Raw genomic sequence first — 14,354 nt, 5'->3', positions numbered from 1 at the left:
CTGACCCCTAAGCCTAAGCAGGAAAATAGAGCTTTTGGTACAGTGAAGCTCTTTTGCAGGCTCACAGAACTGAGGCCTCTGGCTACAGCAAAATTAGGTCCCTTTAAGCTTCATTTGCATGAGCTATCAATAAAGCAGAACCTGAGTTGAAATGGGAGACAAAGATGCAGATCTGTGTTTTGCATTCCAGTGGGCTTGTACCCTCAGAGATCTACACTACCCATTGCACGCAGCTTCAACAGAGGCACAGAGAAAGATGTAATTTTGGCAATTTTAATTCTCCCCCCGCTCTATTATACAAAATATTTTACAATTAAAACATTTTCCCCAACAGAATCATATACAGATATTTATAATTAACAAGATTCAATACAGACAAGATGGGGAACTTCTGCACAAAGGAAAAACAATGACAGACGATCAAGTGAAAAATTAAGACTTGACCCTTTCCTCACTATATTCTGGGAGATTACATTTAGGCTTTTGTTCCTGTTGCATTGCCTCAAGTCTGAGAGCTAGGATCTCTTCTTACCCCTGCAGGCTAAGGGCCTCCACCCACGTCCCTAGCACAAGTACAACACATTGCTCTCAAAAGGCCCATGAAGACACTGAGATATTAACATCTGGTTGTACCATGAATTTACTATTACCCAGAAAAGGGAACTGCTCTCCTCAGCTTTTTCTAGCAACCCACATATACACACATGCAAGCACATACATGGGGGAAGCATACTGAAAACCCAGAATGTTTCAATGTTTCACCAAATGGCAATCCCACCCCACCAAAGCAACCAGTCTTCAAGACATGTCCAGCAGCTAGTCTCTGCAGAATGGCTATCGTAATGTCTCAAAGCCACGCTGGTTTACTACTTCAGATGCACTCTGGCAAGACTTGCTGTTTTCCCACTTTGATCATCTGCCTAGCAGAGTGTCAGTCAGCCACGGATATGATAGTGTGAACTGCTCAGAGATGCTCAGGCCACAACAGACAGGCAGGGGAAGTTCCACACTTCAGCAGAAGGTCCTTCAAGAAACGGCTGCCATTGGTCTGCCCTACCGGAGCAAAGGTGTGTGTGAACCCTAGTGAACATTTTCTGTCTAGGGAAGGTCACTGCTGGGCTGGGCCAAACCTGCACTCACAGGGGAGCCCATCCCAGCGTCACTGCTGGAGGCCAAATGCCTGAAGCAGTGTGGGAAGGTCATGGGCATCAGCTGCCCTGTACAGGTCACTCTGCCCCAGCATGGAGAGGGCCATGCGAAGAGTGCTCCAGATGTTGTCAGACATAGCGCCTTGCTGCCCCCGTGGACCTCGGCTCTTCTGCTGCATGTGCAAAGCCTCTAAGAAGTGCTCCACAGCCTCACTGTCAACATGAGAACATATACATGCTTATTGGAGAAGATGGTACATCTCAAACTCCCCTCCCCATTTGCTTCTAAACTGCTACTTCTTCCCCTCCAAAACAGTTTCACCCTCTTCATCAGATCTTTCCCCAACTCCAAGCCCCGAGCCCCGAGTTCCCCCTTTTGTCTCTTAACAGAAACTGAAGTCCAGATAGCTCCTACTCCAAGTGGATCTGCCTGACATTTTGTTCTCAGGGCAGATTTCACACAATCTCTGTTTACCTATGCAATGGGAAGGCTGCAGACAGCACAGCACTGCCCTAGTAACCTGCTGCGGTCTCTCTCGGACACACATACACACACTCATGGGTCACAGCAGATCTGCCCATCCTATGCTCACCGGTGGGCACCTAAGTTGATGCGCTGATGCCCAAGTTGTATCGAGAGCGGATATATCCTGGCTGGAGCTCCAGTGCCCGCCGATATGCAGCCACAGCTTCCTCAACTCCGATTCCCATTGGCCAGGGTGGCACCAAGCTTGTTCCAGAGAGAAGATGGTCCTGGAGGAGGGGACAGAGATAAACGGCTGAGACAAACCGGTTCTTTTAAGCTCCAAGCCAACCCTCCCTAACCAACGTATCTGCCTTACTCTTCCACTTCAAAAGATGTGCCTCTCATATAAACAGCATCTCCACCCATAAACCTCCAGGTACCTCCAGCACCCCCACTCTGCCCTTTCTTACATTGGGGCGCACACTAAGGTGCGGCACTGAAGCAATCCACAGCCTTCTCGTATTCGCCACTAAGGTTGAAAAGGACACCCAGGCCCACACTGAACATCAGGATCAACAGTTGAGGGTTGCTGCGCACAGCTGCTAAGAACAGCTCTTTGACCCTCCACAAAAAGTGAGCTGGAAAAGCATGGAACAAGGACATTTGTACACAGTAGAGCAAGCTGACCTTGGGTTGCCCACTAACATCTGCCCGGCCCAGTCCCAACCTGCCAAGAAGCCGTTAAGCTGAAGGCTTAATTTGTACACCCCCAACTCACTCAGACAGCAGAGGAACCAAGCACATGCTTGGAATGCCCAAGATTTGGCCCTGAGGCACTCTCCCCTGGCTCCTTCTCCAGCAGGTGAGCATATGCAGGTTTGTGGCGTAGCCAGTCCCGCAGAGTCTCACACGCCTGCTTCTGCAAGGACTCGTTGGTGAAGCTGACCGCTAAAGCCATAAGTGCTGTGAGGTTCCCAGGCTGCAGTTCCAAGCATCTGCAGGTTTAGAAAGAAAAACAACTACAGTATTAAATCAAAAATGGGATATACTCAGATATAGAGATAATATAATCAAGGCAAAGCACACAACGCTAGCCACACAGTCGTTGAGCATTACGCACAGACAAGAAGTGTGGCTCAGAGAATCTACCCAAACACTCACGTCTGAGAGCACGGATTGCCAAGAGTTTCCTGTTCATTCTCTGCTTGGGTGGTTCCCAGATATTGCCAGCCTGGAGGAGATAAAGATGTCTAAGATTTCTTCAGATCCAGAAAAAAAAAAAAAAAAAAGCCAAAGGCACAGAGATTAAATCCACGGCATTATCCCACACGTTTTCAGAGTGAGGCCAAGTATATGCAACTATACCAATTAGCCACAGATGCATATGAATGTCCTGGAAAGATATACAGACTTTATGGTCCATATGCCTCTCAAAGCCAATAAAACTGGTGTTTTAGTGAAAACAGGTGAATGTCTGGAGAGCTACCATAATGCAACTGTTTGCAATTTTAGCACTTTTAAGCCCATATTCTCCATATTTAGCTTCTAACTGTGGTCAAACTGCAGAGGAAGAAGGGAAAAGCAGATTTCAGGTTTCTTAAGAACAAAACAGCATAGCAGCAGTGCTAATAATGAGACCCTCATGTATGCAGCTGCATATACTTGTGCAGAGGTCCACTTGCAAGTGATAATCTTGGGGAATTGACCATGAGACCTGAAAGTAGAAGCACTGTTGCTTTATTGGCTCTTTACTCATGACACTAGAACATCAAAAAAAACTTCCATTTCCAGGCTGCTGACATATAATATTTAAGGCACTAAACCTAAAGCAAGTACCTGTTCACTTTATGTTGATAATCACACCCCTTGGTCTTAAACAGGCTGCACAGTTGGCTAGGTTGTCAGCATGAAGTACTTGCTTATTGAACCTAAGTCACACAAAACATACTGCAATTGCCTGCACAAGCAAGTAAGAGGCAATCTATTGCCTCAAATCTCTAGTGCCTCACCATACAACTAGATCCTACACAGAGCTCACCAGTCATGCCTGCATTGGGTTCTGAAGTGAGAAAAGTAGAGATTGAAAGTAAAGTTGTGATCTGGACCAAGGGAACTGTGATATTTTCCTTCACAGAAACAATTGTACAAGTCTATTTGATCACTGCACTACCTGAACTTGACTTCTCCTGTACTTTTTTCCAGAGTCACAGCAGAACAATTTAGAGCATTTTTCAATACAGCTAGCCAGGAAAAGTTCAAGATTTCTACTCCGAAGGTCTCAACTACTTCCCCATTATACTCAGCCTGCAGCCCACACAGCCTCAGAGTATCAGATTCTTAAGGAGTACTAGCAACACACCTTTTGGCCACTTTAAAGCAAAAGCAGATCTTCAGAACATCTGCTTACTTTTCACCTACTCCCAGTACCCTAAAAAATCAGATGCCTGTATTCCCAGAAGCCAAAAAATTTTTGTTCCAAGAGGACTAACAAACTAGTTGTTATCCCATCATATGCAAATAGCAGGACTTGAATCAGCTACACTAAGTATTCAGCATCCCTGGATCTTTGAGGTAGGCACTCCAGAAATGGTAGCACTGTAGTAGCACATACACATGGTACATGGTAGCACATACCACTGTATGTGGTAGCACAATCATCATCACTACCACAAGCATCTCCAGTCCTGAAATGCCAATGCAGACTTCCACAGAAACAACTTAAAGAGATGAAAACTCCTTGTCTTGGCTCTATGTCAGTCTCATGTGACTTTACACAGCTTCAAGCCAGAAGGCTTTGTGCATCTGACTTTAGTTATAAGCCCACAGACCTCCTTGGAATTCACTTACATCACAGAATCATAAAGGTTGGAAAAGACCTCCAAGATCATCTGATCCAACCATCACCCTACCACCAATATCACCCACTAAACCATGTCCCTATGCACCATGTCCAACCTTTCCCAGGGATGGTGACTCTACCACTTCCCAGGCAACCCGTTCCAATGCCTGACTATTCTGACATTTCTGAGAAGAAATGTCTTCTAATTTTTAACTTAAACCTCCCCTGGTGCAACTTGAGGCCATTCCCTCTAGTCCTATCACTAGTTACCTGTGAGAAGAGGCTTACCCCCAGCTCCCCACACCTTTCTTTCAGGTAGTTGTAGAGAGATTATCAGCTACATACCCAGAGACACAGAAAACCAGAATGTTTTCATACACCCTGCACAGCTCGTAACATGGAAGTGAGCTTTTTACACACACCCTGACACCTCAAAGGGGAAGGCTCCAAGTAGCAGGACATGTAGCCAAGATCTGTTACCTTTGGTCTCACTCACCTCCATATGATCTGGCTTCTGTTGTACTGCAGCCTCAAAGAGCAAGACAGCATTGGGGAGGTCACCTTCTGCCAAGCGCTTCCGCCCCTCTTCAAAAGCATCAGGGTGATCTCTCATGGGATTATCTTCTTCAAACTGATAACCCTAGCACAGAAGAGAAGCAGAGGGCTAATGCCAGGAGACAGGCTTAGGGAGAAAAGCACTTTCTACAGGTCATCACGCATCTTGCTACATCAGAAACATTCCAACTACAGAGTAGCCAGCACCTCATCCTCTCTGCTTGCTTGGAGCAGAACAGTGACTCCTCTTCCTTCCTGGACTATAGTAGACATGGAATAATTGCAACAGAGATGATATATCTGGTGTTGGTCTCATCAGATCTGGGTGGGAGTAGGCACTTGCACTCATTACAAGGAATCCCAGCACTAACTGATATTTGATGTTAGACAAGAACTAGACAGCATCTGCAAACCAGAACAAGTAAAAACAGTAGGTTTAGCCCCTAGCTGACCTGGGATTAGGGTGCAAGTGACAGCAAATGATTGGTATGAGAAGGAATCCTAAGAGCACTTGGGGTCTGTGTAGCTCACTTACAAGGTAGACAGTCTGCCAGTTTCCTCAAAGCAGTTCATCATAGTACTAGGAAACCCTGTTCTCTATTACCTTGTCATATGAAGAGGATTGAGGTCTTCATAATCAGTGAGCCAAGGGTGAGCCTCTGCATCTCTCTTGGCCATCTCCTCCCATTCTGCCTGGAGTTTGTCCCAGAAGTCCACATCTGACTGAAGGAAGAACAGGAAGTGACTAGAGTACAACTTTTAACTGAGATCTATAGACACCCCAGAGAACACCCTCTTAAGTGTCTCTAGCCCTCCTCACAACATGCAAAGTAGAGAGGTAACCCTATCACAGGCTCTCAGATGGTACCCCAGCCCTCCCCTCCCTCCAGCTTTACCTCCACAGCAGTCTTTGCCTGCTCAAATTCCGTATCAAGAGCTGACATGTTCCCAGATCGCGTAAATTGATCCACCCAGGCATCGGATGCCCCCTGGGAGTTTGGAAACAGAAACACACCTTTCTTTTTAGGATTTGGCAAACTCAGTGCACATCCCAAACCAGCAGGAGGGTCTGTGATGACCTCTCCTCCCCATCAGCAAGAACTGATGGCCTGGAAAGTAGAAATGAGTTCTTTTGGACACACCCTTCCTCCCAGGCGCTACTGAAGATGAGACCACTCACTCTGCCCAGATACCTTCCCAGCTTCTGGCTAGACTCTGCTATGAAGAGTCCGAGAGCCCCTCCCTGACCTCCCACAGCCTAATCATTAGTAAAGCATTGCTTAGATTTGGACTTGCCATTCTCCCTTGCTCCCAGATTGTGCACTGTGACAAAGAACTTTCCTCCTTCAGCGCACATATAGCTGGGGCTCCTACCTGCTGCTGTATAAACTCAGCTGCCCATTGCTCTGCCTGATCTTGGTCTCTGTGGGTCACCTTATTAGCTTCGATCGATACCCTCCCATCTCCGATCTGGCGGACAAACTTTAGGAACTGTGGCAGAGAAATGAAACAAGGGTGGAGCTGGGCAGATGCTTTGCCAATAATCCTTCTGTCCCCCCCCTCCTTCACAAAGAGGATTTCTCTCCTCAAAGTGAGCACAGAAGGCCAGAAAAGGTGGGCAGGAGAGCACTTCAAAGTGATGTTGTATAAAGGGACAATATCTGGAGGGAACTGGGTTCAATTTTGCGGAAACGGGGAAGAAACAGAAGCACTGGACAGCAAGATGCTTTATTTATTTACTGTCTTCCCCCTTCTCAGTTCCCCACACCCTTTATGCATACTAGATATCTGTCAGCCCCAGTCACAGAATTCCTCACCTCAGAACTGTTGAGTTTTGGATCATCCACTTTAGAAAGAAAATCACTAGCAGTTTTCTTAAGATCATCCTCAGGTTGATACTCCTCATACCTGCAGTAGCAGTAAAAGGGAAAGATATATCTGGTACTGAGCAACAGTGAACTCTTTCTCTAACAATAGTCCACACAACGGGGCACTAAGGCACTGAGGGATACAAACCCTAGGATTCACCAAAGTCATTCAGTACGTTTATTCATCTGCAAAAATTCAAAATTACTACCAGGTTAAGTCTGCAAATGACTGACAAACAGTAGCGGAATTAAATGATTACTGTGCCAGCACAATTCTGCAGAACAGTCTGGATTACTTGGCAAGCTCACACGCTATCAAACGTTAGAAGTTTTAGCGCCACCAATTACAAGGTCATACATTCAGGAAAGAGAAAGCAGGTCATTCTCATGAAAGAGGAACAGCATCTTGGAAAAGCAGCAACTCAGAAGAGGACTGAGGACTCATAGCAACCACACAATTCAGTGTTTTTTCTGGCTTACTGCAGAATGGGACCAGTTCTAGGTGTTACCACTACAGAAAGTCTTGGTGAAGTAATTGAAACTGGGGGCAGTAACTCAGTAACATCCGTATTTGCAGAAAGATATCAGGAAAGGCAAAAGCCAGGAGAAAAAGAGCATCCAAATATGCAAAGTCTGTTTTAGCAAAAGATCTAACTAGTTCAAATGCTTGCGTGTGTTTTGCTAGCTTACTTGAAAATATTTGACTGTGGTCCACCACAGTACCTACACAGAGAAGATTTTTAGTAGCAATAGACTGTTCTTTAATCTACCACACAGAAACACATGAAATAATGCCTGGAAGGCTGAATCTAAAATATGCTAAGGAAAAGCTAAACGCTGTTTGCCAAATAGGGAGAACAAAGTGATAAGAGCTTACAGCTAGTAGAGTCTGGCACTTCAGATCTCTAAATCTAAGTATCTATTGTAGAAAACAAGTTCTGCTTGAGTAGGAGTTATTGAACTCACTCTTCAAATCACATTAAGGAGCTCTGCACTACACATGAGATTAAGTTAGACTACACAATCGCAGTATTTGCTGGAACTGGAATACAGGAAAACTGGCATCTCTTAAAAGATTCAGTGTCCAAGCATCATTTTCTCTGTTCTCTAAAATGGAAGGTCAGAGAACATCAGTCTAGGTAAATGACTGCAAAGCATTCAAACCATAACAGATTTCTTATCACCTATCCAAACTTAAACCACCCAGGTGCCCAACAGCAGTAACAGTCTTGAAAATACAGACACACCATTTATCTGCCAATGACTGGTCTTCCGACTCCCCAAGCCACAGTTTTTCTTCTGACTGCTCTAGGTATTCTTCTGCCCACTTGGCAGGGGACACAGACAGCGGATCTGCATAAAACACCAGTACAGGGAAAGAATAGTAAGATAGGCAGAACTTCATTAAGAATAAATTCAGATTTTTCTCTCTCTACTTTACACAGAGTTATCTAACACATACAGGAAAGACCTCCTCAAAGAAAGATCGCTAATGTTTGTTTCTAACTGTTTTGATCTAAAACATAGAAAATAATCAAGCCTTAAGTTCAGACCATCTATTAATACAAATGCTTCTGTGGTGGCAACATCTATCTTCTGTTTCAATTTCACAACTTAACCAGCTGCTCCATGTGGGATATTATGTAGGTCAAGGAAATCAGCAACGCATTACAAGTCTTTGTCAAAACTACAACTTACGAAGTACTAGCTCTTCATCAGAACTCTCTCAGACCTTGGCATGTGTTGATTCATATTCCCACGAATACAAAGAGTGACAGTGAATGGGACTGTCTGACTCTCTATAGTGTCACCCTTGGGGAACAGAATAGGATCTAGTTAAATCTTGCTCATAATTTCCAGGTGAGGTCATAGATGGTCACAGGATCATATCCAAGCCCCAGCTCTATACACAAATAGAAGATGGCTTTTCAGATAAACTACCACCTCGCTTAGAACAGACAGCTTATCCTCTGATCCCAAAAACATCCACGTTGCACTTTTCCAACTTGCAAAAAATCCACTTTTATTCTAAAATGTTGCCCCCCCCAAAAAAAAATAAGAAAAAATAATTGGCCAAAGCACTCTAAACAGTATTTACCTTAGTACCACAGGCAAATTTAGCCTTAACAGGGGGAATTAGAGTATACGTAAGCGAGAAGCAGTACCAGACCATCTCCAGAATTTGCCTGCTTCTTTGAATATTTGAATAGCCTGCTTCTCCCAAGTTCTCCAAGTAACCCAAACTGAAAATAAAAGAGCCTTACACCTGAAGAAAAGCTTCCACACCACTTTGGGAACAATTTAGCTAATCCATTCCAAAGCAGCTTATTTTTTTTTTGCCTTCCCATTAAAGCCACTACAGTAAACACTGACTGCTGGTCCCAAAGCATTATTCCAGTCTCACATTCAGTAACTCTGCACCGCACGCAGGCATGTGACTGGGCAACCTCTCAACAATAATTCCAAGAGCGGCCCTTCACCTGTCACTTCAGCAATGAATTCCTGCGACCAGTCAGTCTCATTGTAATCTGAAGAGACATCACCAGCATTATCTGCTGCAGCCAAGAATTCCTGGGTCCAGTTTTCAGACAGTGCCAGGGCTGCCACACCTGGAGCTAGAAGAAAAACACAAGTGAAGATGAGAGGACTCAAAGGCGTTAAGTGTCCCATGCTCCTTCAGATAACCCTCATCACCTCTGATCAGGTCCTTTTCTCTCTGTTAGAATAAAGAGACTTGAAGATTCCATTTGGAAGGAATCTCTGGAGGTTGTTAAGTCGCAGAGCGGGATACCACCAAAGCTAGATAGAGTTTCTCAGGGCATTGAACAGGTAGCTTCTGAACTTCTCCAACGCTGGAGATTCCCCAGCTTCCCTAAGTACCTGCTCCAGTGCTCAACTGCCCACCAAGGGAAGACACGGTTCCTCATATCTAGCCAGTTATCGTTGCTGCAAGTCACGCCTTTTGCCGTCTATCACCACAAAGATCCTAGCTATTGCTGCTGAAGACAACAATTAGATCCATCCCTCCCCCCCCAGAGGTTTCTCTTCCAGGGAGCCACCCTGCTAAGAGTTTAACTGCAACACCACGATCTTTTCCAGTAAGCACGTACTCCAGCTACACTTACCTCGCTGAGGGGCCTGTCGGAAGCTTGACTGTTCAATCTCCTGCATCTCAGCCAACAGATCATCCATCTTAAACGTCTGCGGTGCACGGGACAGTAAAGGAGCATTCTGCTCTTGCAGGAACTCTCCAACCAGCTACCAAAGACAGTTATCAGGATTACGAACACAGCATAGAAGACAAACAAGTAGAGCTATGGAGGATGAGAAAGAAAGGGACTTAGCAGAAGGAAAGAATAAAATCCGGTAAGGGGAAAAACAGCTGACTAAGTGTTGAGAAAAGCAGTAAGGAGATGGATGCATTGGTCCATTCTTACCTCATCTTCAGAGGCTACTCCCAGGGGTTTGGATACCTAAAGGGAATAGTGGACAATTATCCCAACAACTTTGATCCCATACCCCTCCACACGCTCTGTGACCTGGTTAGTTCACATCCTCCTCTTCCTTGAGATTAGGCTCACTGCACTTCCCTATGCTGGCTGCCTGTTTATGTGGAAACTATAGGAGCAGGAATATCCTGAACGGCATTGCCCAACCTCCCCACCGTGCCCTTCTGGCTTAGCCCCTGTAACAGGGAGGCCACCAACTTCATCCCAACATCCACGGGTGGAGCTTCTACAGGTAAGGCCTCGACCCACCGCCCCACTGACAAACCAGGTGACCCTGTGGCTGCTTTCCCCACAGAACAAGACAACCGAGAGCGGGGCCCAGCACCGCGCCTGCCCACCCCACCGCCCCCAGCAGAGCCCGACACTCACGGCTGCTGCGCCGGGAGCCCCGGAGGGCCAGGCCAGGGAGCCCTGCAGCCCTTCCTGCCGCAAGGCCTTGTCCTGCGTGAAGTGGCCGGCCAGCTTCAGCAGGGGGTTGGAGCCCCCGCACTCCGCTTCCACCAGCTCCCTCATGGCCATGGCGCCAGGCGGGGACGGCGCCGGACCCCTCCGGGCTGCACCTGGCCCAGGGGGCGACAGCGACACGGGGCGGGCGTCGGACGGGACGGGACGGGACGGGACGGGACGGGACGGGACGGGACGGGACGGGACGGGCCCGGCCGCCCCTTCCTTCCGCCGCCAGGCGCGCCCCCGCCGCCCGCCCCGCGCGCTCCGGCACCGCGCGCCCCGGGCAGCGGAGCAGGCCGCGGGGCAGGGGCGCGCCGCCGGCACCCTTACCTGGAGCGGAGCGCTCGCGAGGCTGGCGGGCGGGGGCGGGGCCAGCGCTTAAAGGAGCAGCGTCCCGGCCGAGCGCCTTAAAGGGACAGAGAGCAGGCACTGGGCGGGAGGGTGTTGCTGCGCAACAGCAGCTGGGAGAGCAAGGAGTGAGCACCAGCCCTGCAGCCCCAGGGTCAGTGCAGAAGGAGGGCAGGAGGTGCTCCAGGTGCTGCAGCTGAACTTTCCCTGCGGCCTGTGGAGAGGCCCCTGGTGGAGCAGGCTGTCCCCCTGCAGCCCACGGGTCCCACACGGAGCAGATCTCCACGCTGCAGCCCGTGGAGGAGCCCCCGGTGGAGCAGGTGGATGTGGCCTGGAGGAGGCTGCGGCCCATGGAGAGCCCCCGCAGGAGCAGGCCCCGGGCCGGAGCTGCAGCCCGTGGAGAGGAGCCCACGCAGGAGCGGATTTAAAGCTTTCATCCATCTTTTATACTCCTGATCCCAAAGGAATAACAAACTACCAGGAAAATCAGAGCTGATTCACGTGTAGCCTCTAAAAGAATGAGAGAACCACACAGAAGAGTTTACATGATGTATACTGTCTCCTGTGAAACTAGGGTGCTAGAAATAAGTTGTTTTCAGACCCAAATCCCATCTTCTTCTTTTCAAAAGGAATATTTTCTTCTGCAGGGTCCTCTTCAGACTTCCCAAATGCAGATAATCTATCCAAAAGCTGACGTCTGGTGCTGGTTTAGGCACTATTCTTTGGCAGTAAGTCTTCGTGACTGCTCTCCTTGTGGCTTTGAAATGCGTATGACATCCACAGCCAGGTCTGTGCTAGCAAGCAATATGGCTCAACAGGAGCAAATCTCCAAAGTGATAGAGCTGGGGCCAGAAATCCAACACCAACAACAAATATGTTTGAGGAACTTTATTTTGGGTTTTGTTTTCCCTGGTCCTGTGGTCTTTTAGTGGTTAAAATGCACTAGGTGTGCCCCTATATACCGCTCATGTACTAGCCTAGTTCCACCTGGAGGAAATATAATTTACACACTGAGACTGTTCTACAATACAAACCAGAACACAGCAAGTGAGGATTGCTGGAGGATTCACTTTGAAAGTACACTTCAGATATCAATTCAGACACTGATGTTGAAACGTCCTACATCTGGCAAGCAGCTGCATTAAGATGGCAACATTTGAAAGACATTTACATAAGGACTCTTGCACACAAAGCCCCAGGCTGCGCATGGTATGCACACTGGCACGATACATCCCACTCTTTCAGATGTCCACCTTACGATACTACTCTCTACTTGCCTGTAAGTCACAGTCAGCCTAGGATCATGAGGGCACTGAGCTGACTCATCCAGAGTGAAGCCCCTGGATGACAAACAAGACTTACTTTCTATTATAAAATGCAAGTCCTGTATACATTCAATGGGTCAAGGGTTGCAAGAGCATTTTGAGATAGCAAAAGGGGGAGGAGGCTTTTGGACGTAATCCTGAATTACATTCAAGAACAACAGACATACAGTGCTGCTCCTAGGAAAAAAAATAGACTGCCCAAAGACAGGGAGAAGGGGTGTGTAGGTGTTGAGATATGGCATGGTCAGAAATCCAAAAGCAATCAGAGACTGGAAAGTGAAGAAGAATTGATTTATAAATCAATTTTGATTTATATACATTTATAATCAGGGTCACTTGTAATGGGGTATGTCCATGATACCTGTCCAGACTGTTCTCCTGGTTCAGAGCAGGGAGTCTCAAAGAATGATCTGTAAAAATATCCCCACAGCATTGCTTTCTTAGTCTGAACAGCAAAAACAGGCCCCACAGGGAATGCACCCAGGCTCATTTCTGCTACATTCAGGGACAAGACACTAAAGAAAAATGTATCCTCTCTTTTTTTTCTCTTCCTCTCTTTCTCTTCTGGGAAGGTGGTGTGTTTTCCTTGGCTCTTGGTGGCCATCAGGCTCACTAAAGACTCTTGCAAAGCAGCACACACCATTGAACCAGTTCCAACCTTAAGCAATCTTTCAGTCTACTGCAAATGACATAGCATCATCTACAACAGTCTGAATACAGCCTGTAAGAGGCCTTGAGAGAGCATCTTCCATGGCTCAATCACGGTTTGTCATTGCCCAAGGCTAGAGTGATGACTGGATGTCCCTCCACCTGCTGAAACAGAAAGAAACCTGCAGAGTGGGACTTTCTAGCACTTAGACAAGAAGTTGGGTAGGTCCATTTATCCCTCACAGTCTCAAAAGACTGTGATGCAACTAGAGGAATCAGAAATGACAGCTGAGGCAGAGATTATTTCTGTTTGCAAGTAGAAAAAAAAGGGTCTGATCTAAAGTCAACAGGAAGAGGAGCAAAGTCAATGGAGCCTTACCTGCAGTGTAATATTTTGGCAGTAACAACTGAAATATCAAGGGACCTCGATAACTCTTGGAGAGGTGAGAAAAGCAGATTGTACAGTTCCAGAAAAGGCCATGTTGTGCTCTGCATCCCTCTGTCATTATCAGTTTGACGGTAGCCAGTACTCTACAGAAGGTGCTGGGCCTGATGGAAACCAGTGACAAAATGGAGGTCTCTGCATACCTATTCCCCATCCTAAATTTATGAAAGTCATTATTTCTAAGTGCAGAACTTTGTACATGCCTGTAATAAATGGTGCCCTACTCTTTCAGACTCCTTGTCCCATTGATTAAGATCATTTTAATACTAATTTTGTCTTCCAAATTCATTGCATCCCCTCTAAGGTTAGTGCTGTCTCAGATAACAGGCACACTATTGATCTAGAGCGAAGTAAGTCACACTGGAGTCTCAGGCCTGGTGGACACCAAGTAGAACATGAGATAGCAATGTGCCCTTGCGGCTAAGAAGACTAATGATATTCTTGGCTGCACTAGGCAAAGTATCACCAAGAGGTCAAGGGAGGGGATCCTTCCCCTCTGCTCAGCACCGGTTAGGCTGCACCTGGAGTGCTGTGTCCAATTCTGGGCACCCCAGTACAAGAGAGACGTGGACATACTGGAAAGAGTCTAGCAGAGGGACTGAAGAGTCTAGCATCAAGGGACTGAAGCACCTCTCCTATAAGGAGAGGCCGAGAGAGTTGGAACTGTTCAGCCTGGAGAAGAGCAGGCTCGGGGGGGATCTTATCAATGTCTATACATACCCGAGGGGAGGAAGCAATGAAGACATAGCCAGGCTA

The 14,354-nt window shown here is 47.0% G+C and overlaps 1 protein-coding gene across 1 annotated transcript; it reads right to left on the bottom strand.

Annotated features, from left to right (window-relative positions):
- Nucleotides 1–259: 259 nt before the first annotated feature.
- Nucleotides 260–11,136, bottom strand: PEX5 (peroxisomal biogenesis factor 5). The gene is given in 20 exon segments (XM_040573958.1): nt 260–1,361; nt 1,742–1,763; nt 1,766–1,844; nt 1,846–1,927; nt 2,099–2,169; nt 2,171–2,252; nt 2,393–2,403; nt 2,405–2,609; nt 2,776–2,845; nt 4,946–5,093; nt 5,613–5,632; nt 5,635–5,731; nt 5,905–5,997; nt 6,383–6,499; nt 6,826–6,916; nt 8,124–8,229; nt 9,357–9,491; nt 10,002–10,134; nt 10,314–10,349; nt 10,755–11,136. Coding segments are annotated over 20 exon segments (1,950 nt in total). The 5' UTR covers nt 10,905–11,136; the 3' UTR covers nt 260–1,159.
- Between the last annotated feature and the right edge of the window lie 3,218 nt (nt 11,137–14,354).

The sequence above is a fragment of the Cygnus olor genome, chromosome 1 (genome assembly GCF_009769625.2).
Source record: "Cygnus olor isolate bCygOlo1 chromosome 1, bCygOlo1.pri.v2, whole genome shotgun sequence".
NCBI classification, from domain to species: Eukaryota; Metazoa; Chordata; class Aves; order Anseriformes; family Anatidae; genus Cygnus; species Cygnus olor.
This window is presented reverse-complemented; position numbering and strand designations above follow the sequence as displayed.